General features: G+C 36.7%; 1 protein-coding gene across 4 annotated transcripts in view; it reads right to left on the minus strand.

Moving 5' to 3' along the window:
- The window catches only part of LOC142339353 (uncharacterized), a 180,574-nt gene that overhangs the window by 150,834 nt on the left and 2,626 nt on the right, over positions 1 to 27,114 (minus strand). For all 4 annotated transcript variants that reach the window (XM_075389362.1, XM_075389371.1, XM_075389354.1 and 1 more), the window contains exons 5-9: positions 23,436 to 23,634; positions 22,517 to 22,757; positions 17,417 to 17,818; positions 16,787 to 16,995; positions 306 to 366 (exon numbers count right to left, since the gene is read on the minus strand). In XM_075389362.1, coding sequence (XP_075245477.1) covers positions 306 to 366; positions 16,787 to 16,995; positions 17,417 to 17,818; positions 22,517 to 22,757; positions 23,436 to 23,634 — 1,112 coding nt within the window. The remainder of the gene's footprint in view (positions 1 to 305; positions 367 to 16,786; positions 16,996 to 17,416; positions 17,819 to 22,516; positions 22,758 to 23,435; positions 23,635 to 27,114) is intronic.

Raw genomic sequence — 27,114 nt, forward strand, 5'->3', positions numbered from 1 at the left:
TTGAATCGCATACTTGAAGACTAGTGAGCTGAAAGTCTCTAAGAGCACTTAATGCCAGCTGGTCGCTACCTGTTTATCCCGTTTTTGAGGACGAAAGTCAAATGGTTCAGACGAAAAATGGCACAAAACAGACCGACAGGACTAACATAATTGCTACAACCTTCGTTCGAGAGCAATTAAGCAGTTCATATCAACGCCATTGAAAACCAACATTCTACACTGGTATGTAACTCTACTACAGTGGTAATAATAAATTTTAAATAGCTTTAATAGCCGTAACAGCTATCACTGAGAAGGACTCTTACCAACTTGAAGAAGCGTTCAGCCTGTGAATCATTTTCCTCCAGCAGCCACATGAAGTTGCCTCTAAACGTAAACAGTAAACGCTGCAAGTACCACTGTTTGTCAGATATCAGTTTGTTTTATCTTTTTTGCTCATCATGTAGCTCAATTATACATACCTATACAAATCTACTGCATGCATTTGTTTCACTATTTTGCATCGAGTTCCGAGAGCATAGTTGAATGTGCGTCAGGCATATTTATGTCAATGCAACGAACGGTTTGGGAGGGGGGAGGGGGGGGGGGGGGGGGGGTAAAGCGATTGGGCGGGATGGGGGATCAAAATCGTGGGAGTGTCGATGTTGGTGGTGGTTCGGGGGGGGGGGGGTGATTGAGAGAGGGGTCAAATTGTTAAGATTAAAAGCCGCCCTTCACACCTTGAAATTTCCGACGAATCGCATACTAAGAGACTAATAAGGGGCAGGGCTCCGCCCTATAATACCCTTCGGGATTTACGTTTGTCCCGTTTTTGAAAGTTGATAGAGCCAGGTGAAAAAATCGCTCAAGCGGAAATTAGCATTAAAAAAGACCACAGGACTAACATAGTTGCCACAAACTTAATTTGAGAGCAATAAAACGTAGCCAACTAACTTTGAGAGATTTGCTCACAAACGAATAGAGGGTGTTTAAGTGGGGACGGGGGGTCACACTCGAAGAACCACACAAACCATTAATTTATGTCTCAAACAGGTTCAACGAATCGCATACTTTAGGACAAATTTCGGAGACCAGCGAGCCGTACGATTCTAAGGAAAGTTAATGCTCTCCGGGCTGTACCTGTTTATCCCATTTTTGAAGAAAAGCAGACGAGAATTTAGTCGCACAAAAAGGCCTGTAGGACTAATACAACTGCCCCAAACTTCGCTTGCAAGCAATTAAAACCAAGAAAAAATCTGACAAAAACGAAAATACTGAATTTTCCAACAAAAGAATGGTTTTCTTTCATCAACAAATCGGTTGCCATCCAGAGTTGTCCAAATTGATGCAATCCAGTTTCAGGGGAAGAGAATCAAAATCTTCAAAAGCTTTCCCTATAAAATTTTCATAACAAAACACTTCAAACAAACAACAAACATAACGGACTAACGTTGGGAGTTGAGGGGTGACTGAGGGGGGTCAAACTTTCATGCTTCAAAATAATTTCGGTGAATTGCATACTAAAAGCAAAAAGTCAAATGGGTCAGACGATAAATCGGTCAGGCGAAAAACTGTATTAAAAAGACCACAGGACTATTATAAATGCCATAAGTTTCGTTTGAGAGCAAGTAATAATTTCAATCATTATGAAAAAAAACGAGCATTTAATTATGAGGGATTCGTTCTCAAACGACTGACGAGGTGTGGGCATTCATGGTCACTAGATTGTGCTAGGGGAGCCGATCTCATCTATATGAGGGGTCACGAAAGTGGTGAGGAGGGAGAGCATAAGTGGGGAGGGGTAAAACTACAAAGTTCCGTTTGCACCATAAATTTACGTCTACACTTTAGAGTTTGACGGGTGCGGAAATTTCCAAAAAGAATTGCATTTCACACCATGAATTTGTCTCGAGAGTTTCGGTGGATCGCCTACTTACAGATTACCAAGGCTTTTAAAGATCTGCTCGGTAACTTAATGCCCTGTCGCGTTACCAGTTCAGTTGATCCCTTTTCTCAAAACACAGATTCTCGGCCTTTATGGGCCAGACCGAAAACCGGTCGTTAGAGGAATCACATAAAAAGACAACAGGACTAAAAATTAATAAATACAATAGCAGAAAACCTCATTGATTTTCAAAAAACTATTTAATTGTTCTTGGGCAGTTTTAGGTGAATCAATCGATTCCGTCTGCTGTCTTCTGTGCTAAAATGAATAAGAATTTATATTTTTGCATCAGACAAGTTCTTCGAATCTATTCTACTTCGGCCCCCAATGTTTATGACCACCAATTACAAACTATTTGTTGTTATAGAGCACGTTACCATGATGGGGGCAGAAACAGAGAAGATTCAATTCTTCAAATAGCTCAAAAGAGGAAAAAGTATTCTACAACAAAACAAAACGGTCGTGCAAAAATTTTGCATGAAAAGACACGAGAGTGCAATATTTGCTTTAACATTTATTTGAGGCCAGTTTAAAATCTACCCCAGCTTGGCCACATATGGTCCAACATTATTCAGTACAGCAAAATCAGAAAAAATGTGGTGGTTGAGCGGAGTGGGGGTCTTAAGCAGGAGTTGAGCGTTCTGGGTTCAGTGTGGAAAGATATGCGGCAGGTGGAGTGGGGGAGGGGTGGGTTTCGCAGTAAACACCACCAAAAATACTGTCCATAATGGTTTTCTATCTCAGCACAATAGAGCTGCTCAGCTACTTAAAGCCAATCGGGCTATTCCTCCCGTTTTTAGGGACGGAAAAGTTTATAGCGTCCGTAAAAATCCATCCAAAAGATTGCATAAAAGACCACCTGATCAGTATAATTGTTAAAAATTTCGAGAGCAGTTGATAGTAGCACTACTACCCTGAGTTGCCTAGTGAACCATTTCTGTTTAACTGATTGAACAAAGCTGAACAAAGCCACACGTAACGACACCATCGTTTCGAATTGTAGACTCAGATGAAAAGGTTGGCAGCCAAAAGCACAAAAAAAGCGCCTGGTCTTGTGAAAATAGCCGCAATAGCTTTGTAGATCTACAGTCTCAAAAAGATAGTAAAAGAAGGATCAAAAACTTGATTAAAGATCTGCATAACTTATTGCTGCTTCCATTAGCTGCCCTTCAATAAGAGTGACGCACATCTGACCTTTTCTTTTTGAACCAAAGTAAAGAAACTCAGAGCGAGGAAGTCACAGTTGAAATTGCATGAATGAATAAACGCAGATTTGAAGCGATTGTGACATCATATGGCCGTAAAAAAATCTTGACGAAATGAAAAACATAGCCGGAAGAAATCCGGAAGCAACTCGAAGCGTCGGAACTTCACAAAGAAAACCCTACTTGCAGCTGAAACCATTACCTTTTGTTTGCAAACATTAACTCTAACTAATCAGATTTGATTAAAAAATTGAAAAATTGTATCGCTGTCAGCAAGATTGATTTGAGTATTGGTATCATTAGAGCAAACTAAAACAAATACGATTACATCATTCAGTAAAAGGAGAAAACCAAACAGATTTAAAACATAAAACAGAACTTTCACAGAAAAAAATCACTTGAAATCCCAATACCACAAAATTTCATTTTCTTAAAAACATTTGGTAACGTTGAAAGGAGCCCAAAATTCTGAAGTATTTCATATATGATTAGACTGAAAACTGATAGGCTAGAAATTGTCATGAAATAGCTAAAGATACTAGTCTGAAAAACAGAACTCCGCACTCAACTGTGCGACCCAAAGAAAGTGGAAGCATAAGGTAGATAATTTTCTTATAATGAGGTATAAAAATTAAATTAAAAACAAAATATCCAGAATCATATTCAAAAGCAAGAAATCGTTTGTAACACGAAACGAGCCCCCAAGAAAATTCGGAGAAAAAAATTATGTCAAAATTTTCAGACAAACTCCACCAAGTTTTCTGACGCATTAAAGTAAATAAAATTACTGCAAAACTAAAAATGAAATTGAAAAAAAAACACCTGGAAAAAAAGCACAAAAAAACTCAAATGAGGACATTAGTATATTAAAATACACTATGACTACAAACAATTAAACTGGAAAAATTCCACCAATTTTGGTGCACTTTTCATTTGACTTTTACTAGCGAACTGCCGCGACTTGAGTTCAGCCGCTAACTTTGGTAAATGAGAGAGAAATTTAGATCACGTAAGACAAAAAATCAAAAGCATAAAAGTCACTCGAAAAGTCAAAACGCCAAAGCAAAAATTTTGCATAAAAAAGACCCGGTCTTTCACATTATAGCCCCCAATGAAAGGATAACCACTTAGTTGGGGGGAGAGGCTATACTGGGAAAGACCCAAAAGACCAACACGCTTACAATAATTGCTTCAAACTGCTTTCAAGAGCAATTAGAATCTGTAAAAAGGGTGGATACATGACACTTAACGTCGCAGGTACAAACTCAACACCTTGACGAACGCTTACACACGTAGTAGAGACTTATACTACCAAAGTTTTTAACAGCTACTTTAGAGCCTCAGCGTTAGATTAAATTGCTCAGAAGATATGCAACCAAAATGAACATAGCCTGCAGATTGCCGGAAAATAGACAGAGATTGCCGAAGAAAAATTGACTGAATTTGTTTGTTTTTTAGTGTTCTAATTTTGCGTGCAGTTTCAGTTAGACCCTAAAACTATACTTAATTTAGGTTCTATGCTAATAAGCTTAATACCGATATCAGCTAGCAAACACTAATGAACTTTGATAATCTAGTTCTCAATGACTTAATGACCGGGCTTTATCGGTTTATACCGTCTCTTCTGATTTTGCTCTTTTGACTTGACCGTAGTCACTATATTGCGTAATTCAATGCATGAAAGAACTTAAAATTCATTCAATTGAAACGGTGAGTTAAGTAAGTCAGGAGTCAAACGTGAAAATCGCGACTTATGTAAAACAAAAAACGTGATCAAAAGGTAAAGCGAATTATAAAAAGGAGAGTGCCTAAATAAAAGCCGTTTCAGAGGCTGACGGCGGCTATTAAAAAGTCTAAACAACATAATTAATTAGTCATTCGAAAAAAACTTATTTGACAAATTATAAAATTTAGTATACAGAGCCATTCACCCGAACTGCTATATGTCATTGGACCTTAGGATTAGCGAAAAAAAAGTAATCTGTTGAGAATATTTGAGGCCATCATTCATTTGGGAAAATTTACACTACAAGGCGATACTTTAGCAGAATTGAAAATTTGCATTAAAAAGGGCGCAAGTACATTAAAAATGTAGAAAATCTTGTCAGTGAAATAGCCAGTAAGATAGATAAATATACCATTTTCAAAATTCATTCTTAACCAAATTCTGAGCTGATAATCTTAGAGATAACGGCCAAAAAGTTATAACGAGCAAATTAGAACCAAATTTGAAACAAATATACCATCAAAAAGGAAACATAACCAACTAACGGGCGAATTGCTATCAAACCACCGGCGAGTAGTTAGCAACCATTTAGCAAGCCTAACTTTAGCTCAATTAAGGGTAAGTGAGGTGAGCGCAGCGAAGGATGCACAGCGGCAACAGTGGGGGACACGGGGGCCCTTACGAACAGAACTATGTGCGAGGGTGAAGATTGGGGTGGCTAATGCGGGAGGCGGGTGGGGCTGGAGGTGTAGAATGTAAAAAAATGACATGGGAGAGGGAGAGTAAGCTGGATAAATTAGGTCAAGTTATTTCAGTTAAGTAATTGATTTTAGCTTTCTGTTATTAAAGGTTATTGTTTCGAAGGCGCAAGGGAGGAGAGTTGAGTGATATATCTTAAACAAACAAATTGATGAAAAAAAGCATATTGAGCTGTCGATATATTTCGCTTACTTAGCAAAGTTGTATTTTTGCATCAGGCCAAATTCCAAATGAGTGAATTAAATTTAGAAGTCAACTAAAGAGCTAAGATTTGAAGTGAACTAGATACTTTGAACAGAATTGGCAATTCAATTTGAAGTAAATGAAATTGCCATTTAGAGTTTGCAAAATAATGGGCATTCTTAAACCTGTTACCCTCGACTTTTTAAGTTATGTTCATCATTGGAATCTGAAAACTTGTGGGGATGTTCCCCTAATAAATGTCCACACATAATAGGGATACGCGGCCGGTTACACCTTTTTGATCTGAGTTATTTAAAGAGAGTTCTGTTGATTTAGAGTAAATAAAAAGGCCATCTACCACTTTTTCGAAATACCACCAAGCAGATCTTGGCCGCCCTCCCCCATGGAGGTTATATTGAGCGGACGTTCACCAAATTTTAATGGCATGTACAACCAATGGTCCTCACAGGCTCGTATAACTTTTGGGCCAATCTGACCACCCAACCCCGAGCTATTAGCACCGGAAGTGGTGTGATTTGAAGGTTTTCGATATTTTGAATGGAAAACTGCCTATTTGTGTGCGATAAATGGCTGATTAATGATTGCAATGGGTTTTAAGTTTAGAGTTATGTATGAGATGATCATGGAAAAGGGTTAGGACAACTTTTGATGCCTTTTGCGGTAAGTAGGCCGTTTTTGCCGCAAGACAGTTAGCACTTAAATTGAAATAGCAGTTTCTCTAAAAGTTGAAGTCGGATTGACCTGAAATTTGGGGGATAGACTATTTTGGGTACGAGGAATCTGATTTTGAGGTCGGATTTGACCCCACACCAACCTGCACGGAACTAGTGCACGCCCGTGCTGAGGAACGTAAAATTTGAATTGCTCGTGGAGTATTGTTAGTAGCCCTACGATTTTTGGAGGGTTAGTGTAATTTTTCAAGGTCTTCCGATTGTTGATATTTTCAACCACAGATTCCGACCGGAAGTCGGTCCTTCGGGACGACCCGAGAACCGAAAACCGGGACGACCCGAGAAAACCGACTCGCAACGGCTGATCCGTTGGTCATGAAACTTGGCAGGCAACTTGTTGGCACCCTATAGTTACTAGACAAATTTACCCGAAGACGTTTTGACCACTACTTCGCAAGTTATTGAGTTCTGAAATTTGAGGTCATCCGGGAGGTCGATGAAAAGTGTGCGCATTCATTGCTCGTGTTCTTGGTAGTTAGGCCATGAAATTTTGTAGGTAGGTGCAACTATGAGAGGACTTTCTGTGACAATAGTTAGTTTTCAACTTTATCCCTCATTTTGGTCGTGTGACCTTTGGATGACCCCTAGAGGTGAAACTTTGGGCTTTTAAGAATATTAGAATTTTCGGCGGTTTTTTTAACTGGTGAATTAAATGAAATAGTTTCAAAATTGGAAATTACAATTGGTCTTTGGTTTAAGGTTGAGTTTAGTTATTTATTCAACGCGTGATTTTTGACAGGGATTGATTGCAGCTAATTTTTTTTATAGCGGAAATAGAGGTATAAGAACTTTTCAGAGCAACGTTCAGTGTTTACTAAGCAAACACTGATTGACATGTCAAGTGCAAATATAAGATAAAGTGGAGTGGATTTGTTTACATAAGAGTACAAGGGTCGTGTACTTAAGATAAGGAGAAAGTTGAACAATGGTTGGTAGCAGTTGAATGACAGAGCATAGTTTGATATTGGTTTGTTTGCATAGCAAACAAAGCCCTCCTACAGAAAGTAATAAATTTAAAGTTAAAGTTGCAATGTTTACTTAAGAAATTAAGGCTCGTTTGCTTAAGATAAGAGCGTATTGGTTGAGTATAAATTGAAGTGACACGGAAATTTTCGAGAGAGAGAGAGAGAGAGAGAGAGAGAGAGAGAGAGGCAGATTTTGCAGATTTTGGGAGAACTTGAGAAGTTTGGATTTGCACAAGCAAGAGAAAGTATTTTGTTTAGTGGGACTAAACTGTAAAAGATAGTGTGAAAAACAGGGAAGAGATTGAGAGTGAGATTGCACTCTGGAATATTGTAATCGCAAGACCAGTTGGGATACTGTGAGCGGTTTTTGATTTAGTTCATTTGGGAAGTAAACCACGGTTATTGGTATTATTATTTTAATTACTATTATAAATTGTCTTGAATTTGTCTTTTACATTGATGTGCAAGTAAATTTTTTACATTCGTTATCCATATAACTAGAATTGATATTACGAGCCCCATTGTGAATTAACTTATTTCAAGGCAATCTAATTTGCAACAGCTTACAAGAGTGGAAGAGGGGAAATCGCAGAGTAACAAAGTAACGCTTGCTTCACCAATTCAAAACCTTTGGTTTATTATTTGATCGATCTTCTGGGCGACAGAGTCCCCTCAATGTTGAGCCTAGTTAGAAATTCAGAAGACGACATTGGCGCTCCTGGGTGGGCCTCGTTTCTTTGTTACTTTTTGCTGTGGGTTATTGTCTGATTATTTGATGAGCGTGCGATATTTTTCGTCGGAGAAACTACTGAGAGCACACCGAAAGTTGACTTACGTTTGCGGTCTGGGTTACCAATAGTTTGATTATGCTTGGTTATCAATTGGTGAAACGTTTTCCTTCACCAGGGTACGAAGTTTGGGAAGATTTGCGTGAACATTATTTGAGCACTGGCATGAAGCTGGGATGGACAGAAGAAGAGATGATGAAGTGGTTGCCTACAAAATTGTGTGGGTGGGCCTTGAATGCAGTAAGTGATTTACCAAGAGGTTATTGGCGGTCGACTCCAGGGAAGGAAGCATGGACACTGACCGAGACGCTGTATGAGTTTGACATACGTTTGTCTGACAATCCAAATTTTTACGAGCGAAGCTACAATTTGTTTGTTAGAGGAAAAGCGGAAGTAGGGTGGAATTCAGTGAAACCAGTGATACTGCAGATCAGAGAACGCGACAGCAGTGTTCTCAAAAGGCAGTGTGGTGATTGATAAAAGAAGTAGCGTTGGCATTTCTTTAATTGATCAATTTCGGCAACCTGGCAGAAGTTCTGAAGGGTTTGGCATTGGGTCCAGCTGTGGTGTATCAAGAGAAGGAGCTTTCAGTAAAGATCCGTTTTGAGAAGAGGAAGGTACGAGAATTGCTGGGAGTTGTAGTAGAATAAGAATTCCATGTTACAGCGATGAAGTGCAAACTGCAACTGAGGTAGATTTTACGGAGGAAGTTTGTGGTCAAATAAGTCAGGAAATTTATGGAGCAGCGCTGAGCGAATATGAAAACTGTGGCTTCAGAAAAACTCCGACAGAAGAAAAAATCATTGAGCGCAGTGTTGAGTCTTGTGGACCAGATGAGCATCATGTCATGAAAAAGGCTTGTGTACTGTCACCAGAGTCTGGGGAGCTAAGCGATGAACAGTCGGATGATGACAATTTATTCGAAGATATTTCGGATACAGATTTTTCGGATGAAGAGGAATTTGATGTCAAAGATGCGAGAAGCGAGACAAGTTTTGCCGCAAGTTTGAACTCAGTAGCATGCGACAACGTAACTGCAATAGCAAGCGATTTTGGTGGTGGTGTCAAAGCTAACAGAAACGATATGTTGGGAGCCTGGGCCTTGATGCAGTTGAAGACAGGAGGTCTGGACCAGAAGTTCTGCAACTCAACAAAGTTGGCTGATGAGACACAAATGTGTACAACTGAGTGCACTGTGGACATTTTGGAGAATTGGACAGGTTCAGGAGGAATTGATAGTCAGCTGGAATCTGAAACACAGAAGGGTCAAAGGAATATTGAAGCAGTTGACCGAAGTAAGTTTGCACAGTTGGGAAAGGAGTTGGAGGAATGGGTGCAATCGCAATTGAGTGAAAGCCAGCTCAATGGTAGTGTTTCGGTCGAACCAACGGATGAGCATCAAGAGGACAGTGCTGGAGTTGACAGAACAGGGAAATCCGATCACAATTCATTTACTACAGTGTTGCACAGTTGGGTTCGTGACGAGCAAGAGCCTAGGAGGGAGGACTCTAGCGAGTTTTCGAGTGCAGTTAAGCAAAAAGTGAATAGAGGGACTGCATCGCGACATCCGGAGATCGCGAAGCTGTTGCTGGAGAACCGATCTTTGAACCGGAAAGAGAAGTGGAGCCGTTTGGAAGCATCAGGACAGCAGTTATGGCAGGATTACAGGAGAAATTGTAGCTACAGTGAAGAAGAGGTGGACATCCATTCAAGCATCAGAGGAAGAAGGTTTTTGTGTACAAGTGCACGAGCGTATGATGAGAGGGACGATGACCGCTAAGTTATTTAAGCCTTTTTAACCAATTTTTGCCTATATTATTTTAATTTGACTTGTTAGGACAAGTTGATCAAGAACTATAGCCTTACGAATTTTTTTTAAAAAAAGATGATTTAGGGAAATGTGTAGTTCTGGTAGATCTATTTTTAGATTTTTTTTACTTTAGTGATTTTAGGGTTCCCTGGGTAGATAAATGTCAGAGGCAGTAGAGTTTGATCAAAAATCAATGTGGATGAATTAGGTAGGATATGTTAAATTGTGAAAATGGGAAAATGTTTTCAAATCTGATTTAATCAACCGCTATTCAAATTTTAGTGCAGTTAGTTTATATTAACCCGGAGCTAAAACTAAGTGGTTCACATCCCTAGGTCGGCAGTTGTTAAAGTACGTATGAGTAAATTAGTCGGGTCACAAGATAACGGCTTGCAATTATTCGGGAGAATAAAAATCTAGGAGGGAGGAGTGTAGAATTTAGTAAAATGACATGGGAGAGGGAGAGTAAGTTAGATAATTTAGGTCAAGTTAATTAAGTTAAGTATTTTATTTTAGCTTTCTGTTATTAAAGGTTATTGTTTCGAAGGCGCCAGGGAGGAGAGTTGAGTGATATATCTTAAACAAACAAATTGATGAACAAAAGCATATTGAGCTGTCGATATATTTCGTTTACTTAGCAAAGTTGTATTTTTGCATCAGGCCAAATTCCAAATGAGTGAATTAAATTTAGAAGTCAACTAGAGAGCTAAGATTTGAAGTGAACTAGATACTTTGAACAGAATTGGCAATTCAATTTGAAGTAAATGAAATTGCCATTTAGAATTTGCAAAATAATGGGCATTCCTAAACCTGTTACCCTCGACTTTTTAAGTTATGTTCAACATTGGAATCTGAAAACTTGTGGGGATGTTCCCCTAATAATTGTCCACACATAATAGGGATACGCGGCCGGTTACACCTTTTTGATCTGAGTTATTTAAAGAGAGTTCTGTTGATTTAGAGTAAATAAAAAGGCAATCTATCACTTTTTCGAAATACCACCAAGCAGATCTTGGCCGCCCACCCCCATGGAGGTTATATTAAGCGGACGTTTACCAAATTTTAATGGCATGTACACCCAATGGTCCTCACAGGCTGGTATACCTTTTGAGCCAATCTGACCACCCAACCCCGAGCTATTAGCACCGGAAGTGGTGTGATTTGAAGGTTTTCGATATTTTGAATGGAAAACTGCCTGTTTGTGTGCGATAAATGGCTGATTAATGATTGCAATGGGTTTTAAGTTTAGAGTTATGTATGAGAAGATCATGGAAAAGGGTTAGGATAACTTTTGATGCCTTTTGCGGTAAGTAGGCCGTTTTTGCCGGAAGACAGTTAGCACTTAAATTGAAATAGCAGTTTCTCTAAAAGTTGAAGTCGGATTGACCTGAAATTTGGGGGATAGACTATTTTGGGTACGATTAATCTGATTTTGAGGTCGGATTTGACCCCACACCAACCTGCACGGAACTAGTGCACGCCCGTGCTGAGGAACGTAACATTTGAATTGCTCGTGGAGTATTGTTAGTAGCCCTATGATTTTTGGAGGGTTAGTGTAATTTTTCAAGGTCTTCCGATTGTTGATATTTTCAACCACAGATTCCGACCGGAAGTCGGTCCTTCGGGACGACCCGAGAACCGAAAACCGGAAATTGGCGTTTTTGAGCGGCCGAATGACTTTGAAATGGTATTAATATGATAACCTGAGACAATTAGTGACAAAAATAACTACCCCGGTAAATTTTGACGAACTCGGATTTTTCGGATTTCGGTACCCCCGACTCGTTAAAAAATTTCAAATTGCAAACGACTCGCAACGGCTGATCCGTTGGTCATGAAACTTGGCAGGCAACTTGTTGGCACCCTAGAGTTACTAGACAAATTTACCCGAAGACGTTTTGACCACTACTTCGCAAGTTATTGAGTTCTGAAATTTGAGGTCATCCAGGAGGTCGATGAAAAGTGTGCGCATTCATTGCTCGTGTTCTAGTGGGAGTTAGGCCATGAAATTTTGTAGGTAGGTGCAACTATGAGAGGACTTTCTGTGACAATAGTTAGTTTTCAACTTTATCCCTCATTTTGGTCGTGTGACCTTTGGATGACCCCTAGAGGTGAAACTTTGGGCTTTTAAGAATATTAGAATTTTCGGCGGTTTTTTTAACTGGTGAATTAAATGAAATAGTTTCAAAATTGGAAATTACAATTGGTCTTTGGTTTAAGGTTGAGTTTAGTTATTTATTCAACGCGTGATTTTTAACAGGGATTGATTGCAGCTAATATTTTTTATAGCGGAAATAGAGGTATAAGAACTTTTCAGAGCAACGTTCAGTGTTTACTAAGCAAACACTGCTTGACATGTCAAGTGCAAATATGAGATAAAGTGGAGTGGATTTGTTTACATAAGAGTACAAGGGTCGTGTACTTAAGATAAGGAGAAAGTTGAACAATGGTTGGTAGTAGTTGAATGACAGAGCATAGTTTGATATTGGTTTGTTTGCATAGCAAACAAAGCCCTCCTACAGAAAGTAATAAATTTAAAGTTAAAGTTGCAATGTTTACTTAAGAAATTAAGGTTCGTTTGCTTAAGATAAGAGCGTATTGGTTGAGTATAAATTGAAGTGACACGGAAATTTTCGAGAGAGAGAGAGAGAGAGAGAGAGAGAGGCAGATTTTGGAGATTTTGGGAGAACTTGAGAAGTTTGGATTTGCACAAGCAAGAGAAAGTATTTTGTTTAGTGGGACTAAACTGAAAAAAGATAGTGTGAAAAACAGGGAAGAGATTGAGAGTGAGATTGCACTCTGGAATTTTGTAATTGCAAGACCAGTTGGGATACTGTGAGCGGTTTTTGATTTAGTTCATTTGGGAAGTAAACCACGGTTATTGGTATTATTATTTTAATTACTATTATAAATTGTATTGAATTTGTCTTTTACATTGATGTGCAAGTAAATTTTATACATTCATTATCCATATAACTAGAATTGATATTACGAGCCCCATTGTGAATTAACTTATTTCAAGGCAATCTAATTTGCAACAGCTTACAAGAGTGGAAGAGGGGAAATCGCAGAGTAACAAAGTAACGCTTGCTTCACCAATTAAAAAACCTTTGGTTTATTTTATTCGATCGATCTTCTGGGCGACAGAGTTCCCTCACTGTTGAGAATAGCAGAAATTCAGAAGACGACAGGAGGTATCAAATCTGTGAATCGCATTCTAGGAGACTAGTGAGCTAAAAAGCTCTAAGAGAATTTAATGCCAGCTGGGCACTAACTCTCTATCTCGTTTCTGAGGATCATACTTCAAAAGGTTCAGATGAAAAATCGCTCAAGCGAAAAATCGCAGACCAATGGGACCAACGGGACAAATATAACTGCTACAAACTTGGTTTGAGAGCAATTAACAATGATTTCCTAAAAATTGGTGGTTAAGTCATTTATGATGAAAATGTATGTTTATACATTCCCACTATAATTAATCGTTAATGAGGGTAACAGATGATGACGTCACGCCACACAACAGCAGCTGAAGTGTGGCATCAACAAAAGAGTTGAGGAAAGAGTGTGCGAGAGAGAAACCGTTAACAAGAACGAAAAGGAAAGAAACCCCGACTGACACAGTGAGAGAATGAGAGCAAGGAATAGAGAGAGAATGAGAATAAGGAATACTTTCCATGATGAGATTCGACTCTGCAACTTCTAGTTTTCTAGCCTTGTTAGTAAAAGCCATATAGAAAAAAACCGAAAAGTGCAAAATCTAAAACAGCTTTAAAGGAAAGTTTTGAGACTTCGCAGCGAAAATTGTTCCCAACCATTTTTTGGTCTCTGGAGTTCTGTCATTCAACCCATCTGCGAGACTTTAAAAAGTTTTGTTGGCCAGTAAAGACCGTCAAACTCAGAAAATGACAAACTTTTCAAAAAATTTTAAAACAATTGCAAAATCCTGATAAAATTTGTGATATTAAAATCTTCAGAAACATATCATTGTCTCAAGAGACTATCCAGTAACCCTATTTCAAGCCGCAAAGAATTCACTGGATCATAGAGATCTATAAACTTGCAACATGATGCTAATTTTCCGAACACTTGAAAAAACAAAATTTTATAACAGAATTTCTAAAACTCGAGTTATTAAAAAATTGATAACCAATCCATTAACTCAAGAAACTATGCAACAACTTTTTATCGAAGCCTGTAGGAAGTCCCCGTGCCCCCGGTGTCAGAAAAAATCAAACAAATTCAAATATATTGAAAAAATTGCAAATATTTTAAAAAATTGCTTATATTTGTTAAATTAAAATCCTGAAAACATTCCATAACATCTAGAAACCATGCACTAACTTATTATGAAACCCATGATGACGTTCCTTGTCCTTGAGGCTGGAGAAACCTAAAAAAATGACAATTTCAAAAAAACTCGAAAATAAAGGCAAGTTTTATCAACAAATTGCTAAATCTTATGATATTAAAAAGTTGAAAACTAAGTAATTTATTACCAAACCCTTAAGGAGGTTATCTGGCCATGGAGATGGAAAAACCTGAAAAATGACAATAAATGTCAAAAAATATATATGCAAGTTTTGTAAAAATGCAAAAACTCACGATGTTAAATCTTGAAAAACATCTGTTACATCTAAAAACTAAGCAGTTACCTATCACCAATCCCTAGAGGAAGTTTCTTGACACCTAGGGCTGAAAAAAATAAAAAAAAACAATTTAAAAAAATATGAAAATTGTGAAAATTAGTATAAATTTGCGTGTTTGTTCGGAGTACCAAAACATATACCTTTTAAAATGCTCATAAAAACTACTTATGCCTTGAAAAGGACCTTTATCAACTTCAACCAGCCTCAATTTTAGACTGGTCCAACAAAAAATCAAAAAATGAGGAAAAACCACGAAAATTGCAACATTTGGGCTCATATTAAAGGCCTCTAAAGACACTTGATGCCCGCTGGGCGGTACCCGTTTTTAAGGACCAAAAGCCAAATGGGACAGACGAAAAACTGGTCAAGCGAATAATCGTTAATAGCTAAAAACTTAGTTTGAGATCAATCAATAAATTCTAAATTTTTTGAAACATTAGAATATTTTTCAAAAAAGTCAAAAAAATCTTATATTTGCACTTATAAAAAAATGGGGTCACTGATATTTAAAAACGCCTTAAAAATACTTCAACGGCCAAAATTGTATTATCGTTTGTACAATTACGGAAAACAAAACAGCTCACGTTATAAATAGGCACTCATTGCAAGAGTTACCAGGTGAAATTTTTTTTTGAAAAAAAAGTCGGCATAAAGATCCAAAAAAGAAACTCATGAAACAAAAGCCCATAAACATAGCTGGCAGATTGCCAGAAAATAGCCGCAATAGCTTTGTAGATCTGCAGCCTCAAAAAAAACATTAAAGACAGACCAAAAAAATCCGTCTTTTCATTGAAGGCTGATGTTATATTTTGATTAAAAATATGTATAGGTTATTGTTGCCTCTATTAGCTGCTCTCAAATAACCTTCATTTAGAGTGACACACACCCATTTGACCTTATCTCTTTGAATTAAAGTAAATAAAAGTCAATTTCAAAGTGAGGAAGTCATTTTTGAGTGAGGTAAGTCAAGTGTGACCAAAAATTTAATTACACGAATGAACAAAAAACTCGCTCCACTTAGAGTGAAACATGACGTCACGCACGCAATTCAATTGAAATTGCATGAACGAATGAAAAAAAAGCAGATTTGAAGTGGTTGTGACGTCATATGGTCGTAACAAAAATCATGACGACGAAATAAAAAAAAAACCAAGAGAAGGCCAATAATAGCCCCAGCTATCGCTGTGCGGCTATTAAACAACAAAAAATTGAGGATTTTGTACCAATTTTGAACTTGAAAGGCATTAAAGGGCTCTCAGAAACACTGCTATCAATTTCAGAGGTTTAAATATTAATATAGCATCGATTAAAAAATTATTTCCACAAAAAACCAAATTACAAGCAAGAAAACTGGGCCAATTAGACAAAAAATCGGCTAAAAACGGGTATCTATATGCACCATTCTGTCAACAACACTTTTAAATGTCTAAAAGTGATTCACTGAAGGCAGCGCATGATCAAAAATTCCCGCTCACACGGCAATTTTACTCACTTTCGCTTTTAGGTCAAATAGCCGTCTGGCCGAATAGTTTTTCCGGTAAAAAAACCTCAAAGAAAACCAATGCTCATCTTCGCGGCGTAAAAAAACCAAGAGAAGGCCAAAAAGCTATGGATTTTTGGCTATTAATGAAAATCAAATTCCTAACTGAATTCATGAAATTAATCCAAATTCACAAATGATTTTATATTTATAAGAACTGGACGAACTTCTTCAAGTTATAGACCCCACAAAAGATTTATCGATCTGGGTACATTCCACTGATATTTGCTCAAAAGTGAAATTCCAGTGAAAGGTCAAGTCCTCAATCAATCATCTTAAGATTTTCTTGCAGCGCGCATTCTGATAACCTTACCACATAAAAGAGCAAAATTGATTTCTGAAATTCAAGAGATACCGTCACATATAGAATTTCAGTTGATGAGCGGTCGAAGCCACTGAAGACATATTTATACTCTTCTTGAAAAATTCATGGTTCTTTAAATTTAGACTGCCCCAATAAAAATCTTAGTTCACTGGGAACCTCTTACATTAACTGTGGATTGTATCTGTGTAGCACCGCACATAAAGTGATTCCACTTGTCAATTGAGCCTCATTCGTGTCTAGAGAGGGATAGTCTTCTGGTGACAGTAAACTGCAAATCGCAGTCTCTTCTGACAATCTCGGGTAACCCTGTGTGACATCTGAGACCCATTGTTCAAACTGCTTCTCAACTGCTCTCTCCTTCTCCATAAGGCACTAAGTAAACATCAGAACTATTCGATGCATTTAGTTGGCGTAATACTTTTCGTGAAACAATTTCGTAACATATAAGCGAAGCAAAATTTTGAGAAAAATAGGGTCAATTTGTAATGGCCTAATTATGCTCCTGGATGGACGCGATCGCTCATTAACTTGTGATAAATTGGTTATTTATAGGAAAATAGTACCATATACTTGAACCACAAGCTAGTACCACATACTTGAATTAATAAAGCAACCTATTTATGTTCAACAGGAGTAAAGCAATATAATGAACACGAAAAAATAGCTGAACGTTCGCCTGTGAAAATTCAAAGCAATTCATCAGTTTCGTACGACATTAAACTTGAATGAGTCAACTTGCTCCAAATATTAAATTAAACTTCAGCACAACCCTGGAAGCAGATTTAATATTTACCTCAGCGGATGTGAATGGCCTATTCTCCGCATTGTCATGTAAGAACGGATTCACTTTCTCAGTTGTCGGGTAGTCGTCTTTTTCCTCCATTACTTTCAGCGGATGGTCTTCAACATGTGCATTCTCAACAATTTCATCTTCGTTGTTTCTGAGCGTCTTCTGTGATTCGCCAATTTCATTGACCTTGTTGCTAGATGCAGCGATTTGAATCACTTCACGGGGCTTGATGTCATTGGCAGCTTGAGAATCGTGAGTTGATTCGGAATGGTCCACTGAGAGAGTAGCATCCAGGTCTATTTCTGCCGAAGCAGTATCTGTGGGTTTCTTTTGTGCATTTGTAGTTTGATTAATGCTAATGCTCTCTTTCGAATGCTCATGCTCGTAATTTTCTTCGGATACTTCCTAAAAATAACCAAACGTAATCAACGTTAAAAGTTCCATTAACATTACACTTAAACCTGGACTCAGCATATTCATACCTGCATGCTGCATAAACTATAAATAAAGCCATTTGAACATACCAAGCAGATTGGTATCTCTTTAATACCCAACTTCAGTCTAATAAACAAATCCCCACGGCGTTCAATCTCCAAAATTGACCATTGTAACAACTTAGAAAAACTTGACAATTGAATTTGGACAGACAACAGGGGCGCGTCCGGGAAGCCAGCCCGAATCATTCACTGGCCGGATTGCTTCCCACAATAAATTACCAAAATCTGCACTAACACTATTAAAACGATGATAGAAACAAGGAGGCTCGGTAATGTGCGTTCACACATTAAGTTCAGACCCCGCTCATCTACATTTTTCACCCAATTGCCTACCAAATGAGGAAGATATAGAAAAATTAACATATCACCATATCGTTCAACAAATTGCTAAATGAATAAAACAATCTACCTTAGAGGGCCTACGAGACCTCTGACTACCATAATATGACTACCAAAAAAAGACGGCGATAAAAATCAAATAATTACAAATACTAATTACGACCAAAACTCGTTGTCCATTTTTTGAAAACCATTAATAACCAAATCAAAATGGCATCAAGTCGACAAGAAATGAGCAAATTTTTCACCCAATTGCCTACCAAATGAGGAAGATATAGAAAAATTAACATATCACCATATCGTTCAACAAATTGCTAAATGAATAAAAACAATCTACCTTAGAGGGCCTACGAGACCTCTGACTACCATAATATGACTACCAAAAAAGACGGCGATAAAAATCAAATAATTACAAATACTAATTACGACCAAATCTCGTTGTCCATTTTTTGAAAACCATTAATAACCAACTCAAAATGGCATCAAGTCGACAAGAAATGAGCAAAAGTGCAAAGTTTAATAAAATTGATTTTTTTGAAAAGAATTGTTTCAAACTGAAGAGAAACATTACGCATCAAATGAATGCATTGAGAGATTCTTTTATACCTCCATAGAGAGTGATTGAGACCTTTCATTATTCAGGATATGTCATACGACTACAAAAAGAACAATAAATACAGGCAAATGGAAAAATTTGCACACAAAATTTGCAAGAAAACGATGTCCCAGCCAATTGAACATTAAGCTGTTCACTAGTTAAATTGAACCATTTTGACCGCTTTTTTTACAAATGAAAATATTCGTGATTCAAATGACGCCCACTATTGTAATACTGTGAAAAGAAAACAAAAACCTACAAAAAAGGGCGAATATGAAAAAATCACAAATAACTTATCAAACCTGGTTGTACCAAGAACAAAAACCACTTGAGGAAAAGAAAACCGTTATAAAGGGCAAATTGCAACTCAATAGACAAGGGATGCGACTTGTCCATAGAGATGCTAAGGTACAAGTTGACACAAAGAACATTGGCAAATATCAAAAATCTATAGTCTTTTTTTTAAAAAAAAAAACATTTTTTTTTCAAAATTCATAGCCAACATAAACTTTTGACTCATAGAGTAGACAGCTAAACTTGCAATTTCTTAGAAAACTAAAGTTATTAGTGAGACTAAATCAAAAGACTATAAAATAAAACTAAACACAAGATGAACTAAAAAATGTCAAACAACTTTACGAAACCACGGTGTTGAAGCCACCAAATTTATTAAACATTAAGCGCGAGAACAAATTCTTCATTTGCATTTCCTTTAATCATCACAAAGTCATATTGCACAACAACTATTACAGTATGACAGCAAAAAGAACCACAAAAACGGAAAAGAGTTAAATTTCACAAAATCCTGAAACAAATTGTCTAAGCCCTGAAGACATCAGTCAAAACGTTTAAACAACAGGAAATTTAAAGTTTGGTTCTACAGAACATTAAAAGACCTCTTTATAATGAGGCTAATTTACAAAAATGATAGATTGTAACATTGTAAAAAACGAAAAAAGAACGCTATCCAGTAAAAAAAGGGATAAGTGTGAGAATAATATTTCTCTTTTAATATCACTCTTCTTTTAGAAATTTAATCTGAAAGTCAAAAAAACCATTACCTATATATCAATACCAGTTTTTAAGGTCAATCATTTATCTACAGTTGGTCAATGAGACCTTTAATCACCCAATATTTATCATACGACAACAAAAACTAACAAATAGAGGGCAAAATTTAAAAAAACTACCAATTCTACAAGAGAACGGTTTCGCAGCCGTTAAAACCATATGTCATCAGCATAATAAATATGTTCAGTTCCAAATTTTTTAAAGCTTGTTTCAGTTAGATTGTTAAGTAAAGTGACAATTAACCAAAGAAACAAAAGCAGCAAAAATGGGCAGTTGATAAAAATCTAAAAATTTTTATGAAAACGGAGTTCCAAAACCAAGAAAACGTTCCACTAAAAAAATCCGCTATAAAAATAGTTTTTATTCTACAAAGAAGAACGTTTGACCTGTATTTACTGAGAATAAGCAAAAGTTGACTAAAATAACAAAAAATTGACAAAATCAAACAATAACTGAAATTTCTTAAAACAAATAAATTCAATGACATAAGAGACATTAGGTAACAACCGAATGCATGGCACAGGTTCAATTACACTTCTTTAGGAAGCCATTTGGATCTTTGAAGGGTGAGACTTAGTAATGAGACTGCAAAACGAAGAACAATTGAAGGCAGAACACAAGAATTCAGTTAAAGTTTACTAGAAGCCTTCCTCAAAGTCAAAAAACACTTAGGTTCTCTGAAAACAAACTATATCTATGTTTGGCTTCATGTTTGCATAAATGGGAGCTGTCAATAATAGAACTGTGAATATAGTATTTCATCAGTAACTAACATTCAAAAACCAAATGCAAAATTTTGGCAGCACCAAAATAAAAAAAACTGATTGTAAGAATCTATGATAATATCAAACCTATACCTGATTTTTCCGCGCGCAAACAAACCAGCCAAGTGTTCCACGTGTTTACAAATTTGACCAATTGTTGAGTGAAATTCTTCAAATATGAAAACAACAATGCCTTTTATATAATTATCGAGCTAAATCTGCAAAAAACGGCAAAATTTTTGCTCCAGAAGACTTTCATAGGTCGCTCATAGCACTTTTTGATATTAAGGAGTCTATGTCAATATTTCTAAGTCACTACTTCCAGCACACTTTAACAAAGTGGAGCAACAAGCTAATTTTTTGCCATTTTTGATGAAAAAAAGTTTCGAATTTTGAAAACTTAATCAAAAATTTTTGGGCAAAAAATTTTCAATCAAACAATTCAGCAACACTCTTCTATCTCTAACAGTAACAATAACACAATACCGTTAAAAATATCAAAATGAATTATATTAGCGAAATTGCGCCTAATTTTCCCAAAAATTACTAAAAATTTGAATAAAAACACGAAAATTCACACAACTTTAAACCTCGATGACTCCTTGTAGAAAAAAACGAAATTCAATAAATCTTTTAAATTCCATATTCTAGGATGTACGTGCTTTTTAATTATACTACTCACAACTCTCTACGATGAATATATCGATCGGCCAAAATAGTCTGAACAGAGAAAAAGCAAATGAGTATATAGTTCTTCCCTCCCCACTAAAGTGGGTATCGGAACAAAAAAGATGTAATTGACGGTGTACAGCGAGAGCAATTTGAATGTAATTGTTACTAAACCTCGATCTTGCTTTTAAATGGTAGAATGGAATATTTATATACAAACGTCAATGAACATAACATCTAAATAGAATCTATAAACATGAACAATGTAAAGCAAAATAAAGTAACATAGCTGGCAGATTGCCAGAAAATAGCTTCGTAGACCTGCAGTCTCAAAAAAGTAAGGACAAAGAAATTCGCCTTCATTGAAGGCTGATATGTTATATTTTGATTCAAAATCTGTATAAGTTTTTGCTGCCTCTATTAGCTGCTCTCAAATAACCTTCATTTAGAGTGACACACACCCATTTGACTTTATCGCTTTGAATTAAAGTAAATAAAAGTTAATTTCGAAGTGAGGGAGTCATTTTTGACAGCGAGATAAGTCAAGTGTGACCAAAAATCTATTCACGCGAATGAACAAAAAAACTCGCTCCATTAAGCGAAAAATGACGTCACACACGCACTCTAGTTGAAATTGCATGAACGAATGAACAAAAAGCAGATTTGAATTGGTTGTGACGTCATATGGCCTTAACAAAAATCGCGACGACGAAATAAAAAAACCAAGAGAAGGCCAATAATAGCCCCAGCTATCGCTGCGCGGCTATTAATAATCACTCTCTTTTGTCCAGGCTCTTCAGCAATTTGACCTAAAGACTGTCTTCACGCGTTTCAATTCCGGTTTTGAATACACTCTAACAAAATTGCCGATAAAGTAGACGTCGTAAAAAAGACGCCCCAAAATAATTCAAACTAAGAGAAGGCCAATAATGGCTCCAGCAATTGCTTTGCGGCTATTAAAAATAACATTATCTTTCGATCAAAATCTTTGCTAAAGATTATAGATAAAAACGGTCATGATCTTCTGTCACCTTGAATGCTTCGATAAAAATGGTCAAGATTGAAGATAAATACGGCCGTTATCTTCAAAATTTATTGCGCTCTCTGGTCCAATTTCATATCGAATCAAAATATCTGGCGCATCTCAGGAATATTGAACACTCACACTGATAACCCTCTCTCGTCCAATTAGACGTTGAGATGGTTGCGATGATGCCATCAATCGCGGATCCACCTCCTCAACAATATCTGGGACACTGTCATCCACAGATCTATCATCTCCATCTTCAATTTCCTCAGAACCGATCAGAAGTGGCGGCTGAATGCGCCCTTCCTTATCTATTTCTTTCACATCTTTTTCATTACTCTCTTCAGGCTTCACGGACTGAGAGCGAGGCTTCGGAGAGCTGAAATGCAATGACATGCTGCAAATGAAATGTTGTTTCACAAAATTTAAATAGTGTATGATATGACAAAGCGCAAGATTTAACAAACGGTGTCTCGACAATTGTCTTGGCCAGTAAACGTTTTATTGTCTACAGCGAAATGGATCAGTCGGTTTATGTGACTTTCTCTTGACTGTGAACATTCTCGATACAATTTTATTGTATAACGATATAACTGAAACTAAATTACAACCAAACCGCCTCAACTGAGGGGCAAATTTTGATCAAATAATAGAGATGGCAAAATTAGAGTAGGTAAACATTATTAAATTTCTGACAAATTGTAGTCGAAACAAGTTCCATAGGTTCGTAAACTAAATGTGATTTTAATTGTGAGAAAGATCCGATCTTGAATCATGCTGCCAATATTTTTTAAAGTACGAACTTAATACAAGATAGATAGGGAAAAAGAAAGAAGAGAAGGCGTTCTAGCAGTTACTTGAGATTTTACAATTCACTTATTTGATTAAGTACGACATACGTGGAAATTTAACAATATGACATTTCAAAATTATTTAAATAATGCTAATTTATCTTCAACAAACACTTAATTTTACAGCCTTTGCCCTTAGAATCAGTTCTTCAGATTCGCCATAGAAACGGAATCAAATTTTGCACATAGTATAGAAAAGTTCATACACAGATGGAAGTTGATATTGTATTTGTGCATTCCTCGCAGGTGAAAGAGACGCTGTTCTGCCTGTCTTGGGCAAGAGGACATCGGATGCAGACTGCTGTTGCTGCAGCCTCTTCTGTCGCTGCTTCTCCTTTGATGAGAAACTGTATCGTAAGGTGCTCTGCACCCGATTCAAAGTGCCGGCTTTCCTTGACTTCATGTCTGCAAAGAAAACAAGGAATTCAGCATATCAAATTTGTCACAGCATGGACGAGACGTAATAATCATCAAAAGACATAACATGTAAGCCAATGAAGAAGTCTGGACAGTCGTGAATTACATCCCTCCCAATAATGCTAAGTTATGTTTATCCGTAGTTCAAATTTGACACCTTAAAAACATTCTGATCTCTTTGGATTTTACAAAACTGAACATGCTCTCTCAATCAATTGTACAAACATATTTGCGAGGAGTCGCAACTCATGAGTGCGCGCTTTTTGAATCAATCACACACACGTCCAGCAAACTTCCTCTGTTTTTGTTCCTTTAAGTTTGGTATCGTTCCAGGATTTTCAGTGGGGAAATGTACAGTTCACTTTTTCTGCAATAAATTATCACTTAAGCGATTTGATCAGTTTTTCTTGATTTCAAACATTTACAATGCATATAATTGCCCTCAGTAATTGAAATAAAAAGGTCAATGTACAGACTCAAGGGAAATTGCGAGCTCTTTCAGTCGCTCTCTATAGCCTTATAAGCATTATCTGCTTTATGTTGATTATCAGGATCCACTTTTTTTGCTTCATGTTAATCGTTGAAGCTAAGCTTGTCAGAAACATTGGCACTGTTTTTAAGTTTAAGTTGAAAAAGTGCAATCAGTGTTCTGCCTTTAGGCAAAGAGACTTCTATCCCCGGAAAGCTTTTTTGCTCACAAGTAGGCCCAGATCTCGCTTAACATTTGTTTCGCCAGAGAGAGAACTTTTGATAGATGTTGACATACAACCTATGATGCGTAGCAAATTTTTTGATAATTAAATACATTGCTTCTGCAACACGACGACCAAATTTTCTCATTTGAATAAAGAAGGCTGTTTGCATCCGGAAAATTGAACCTTACATCAGCGAAACCAAGGCATTCCCATTCAAATAAGAAATCCAGCAAGTCATTCAAATATAGCCCGCAGATTGCCGGAATAGCTGCGAAAGAATAGACTTGCGTGCCGTATGATAGAGATAGAAACAGATACAGATCTAAATTGAAAAAAAAATCGAGGCCGCTCAAAAAGCTAGGCGAACACTTTTAGCGATCAATCAATAAAGCTTGTTAAAATCATTCCGGAAAAGCCTTTTATTTGGGACCTTTACTGCACATATGAGTTCTTTTGACCTTATACTAATTAAAACTAAACTTAAGTGCTTAGCTAAGTCTAACCTAACTAAACCTGAGTAATTTTATTGAGTGAGTAAGTCACGTATGATCAAAATCTAATCACGCAAATGAACTTAAAACCTTTGCTAGAGAGAGAGAGAGAATGAGAAATGACGTCACGCACGCAAACGCCGTTAGTCAGAGGAAGAAGTCATTCCGAAAATTTGACATTTTTCAGCTTTGCTGTGTGAACAAATGTAAAAACGAAAAAGAGCGTCAGACAGCGAAAAACATAGCATGACAAGTCCTGACGTACAATACAAAGAATTTTGATTTTCTAAGCAAAAATTAGACCTAGAACGGACTATGCATTGGGAAAACCTTTAGATAATATTAGATAAAAAAAACAAAAAAAAGAAAATCAATGTCAAAATGCTACATGTGAACAAAAAGAACTACTAGCGAGAAATGGAAATTTAGTTAAAAAAAACTAGGCCTAGAATGAACTATGAATGGATTGGAAAAACCATTTAGAAAATAATCCAATCCAAAAAATCGAAAAAAACAGTAAAAATCAAAGTGAAATTACCGCATGTGAACAAAACCACTAGATAAAAAGCGAATTTTTGTTGAAACACTGTTTTCTCACTCAACTTCAAAATTAGAGCGAAAAAATTTCACGCCGCTTTTTCGCTCCACTTACTGTTTCGGTGTGACCAAAATCACTACTCCAATTTGACTTCAAAAATCATAAAAATGTGTGAACAGATCTTTTAAAAAAGACAGTGCCTCAATACAATTCAAATTCTAAAATTGTAGAATTGTAAAAAACCAAGGACACCACAATATAGCTCAGCTCAGCTTACAGCTATTTAAAAAATAAGAACAATGCGGGACCGAGGAAGCAAACCAACAGGAACTCCTCTCGTTACTGAAAGTCAAGTAGTTTGGACACACTTTCTTAAAATCTATAGGTCAAATATAGCATGGGTTTACGAAGGGAACCGCAAATCCCAAAATTTTAAGTTTACGAATAACTGTTGAAAGCAGTACTATCAAAAACATCGGCAGCATATAGACATAGAACCGACAGATTGTCCGTGAGCTCATTATCATAATGGCTATTAACTGAATCAAGGAAGACAAGAAGCTGGACTGTTAAAAAAATTGCTTATGCATCAGCAAATTGTTTCGCAACATTGAGAATGAAAATACTCAGATACAATAACACTCAGATTTCCTTAGTTTGATTCTGTTTTCAACCTTAAAGTTATGAAAATTAAAAACCATTACTTTCAATGAAAACTATTGAAAAACAACACAAATGCACATCAATTATGGATTGGTTTGAAGCCGTTTGTCCGTTTTTATTAAAATAAACTTTAAAGAACCTTTGATTAAAAAGTCAATGCACGTCAAGCGTAAATTTGTTGTTAAAGGAATATGATTTTAAAGAAAGGTCGGCCATGAGTTGATAACTTTTATAGAAACTGAAATAAAGACAGAGCAGACCACATACGATTGTTAAAGAATACTATTGAGCTGAGAAGTCGCAATGTTTGAGTAATGCAAATCAAATAAGGCATTCAAAAACTCCATCAAGTTGGGCAGTGGTACAAATTTGACAACATAGCTGGCACATTGCCAGAAAATAGCCGCAATAGCTTCGCATATCTGCAGTCTCGAAAAAAAAACAGTAAAAATGACAGACCAAAAAAAATCGTCTTTTCATTGAAGGCTGATATGTTATATTTTGACTAAAAATCTGTATAATTTTTTGCTGCCTCTATTATCTGCTCTCAAACAACCTTCATTTAGAGTGACACGCACCCATTTTACATTAGCTCTTTGAATTAAAGTAAATAAAAGTCAATTTCAAAGCGAGGAAGTCATTTTTGAGAGAGAGGTAAGTAAAGTGTGACCAAAAATTTAATCAAGCGAATGAACAAAAAAGTCGCTCCACTAAGAGCGAAAAAATGACGTCACGCACGCACTTCAGTTGAAATTGCACGAACGAATGAACAAAAAGCATATTTAAAGTGGTTGTGACGACATATGGTCCTAACAAAAATCGCGACGACAAAATGAAAACATAGCCGGAAGAATTCCGGAAGCGACGCGAAGCGTCAGAACTTCACAAAAAATCCTTGCAGCTGAAGCCATTACCTTCTGTATTAAGCCATTAACTCAATAACTCCCCAGGTCTGATCTAAAATTTGATGAAATTTAAACCACTGTCACCAAGAGAAACAAAATTCAGCGAAATTTTATTTTATTGAAAACATTTGGTAACGTTAAAAAAGCCCAAAATAATTAGGATGGTCAAAATACTG

The sequence above is a fragment of the Convolutriloba macropyga genome, chromosome 1 (genome assembly GCF_964194025.1).
Source record: "Convolutriloba macropyga chromosome 1, txConMacr16.3, whole genome shotgun sequence".
Classification (NCBI taxonomy): Eukaryota; Metazoa; Xenacoelomorpha; order Acoela; family Convolutidae; genus Convolutriloba; species Convolutriloba macropyga.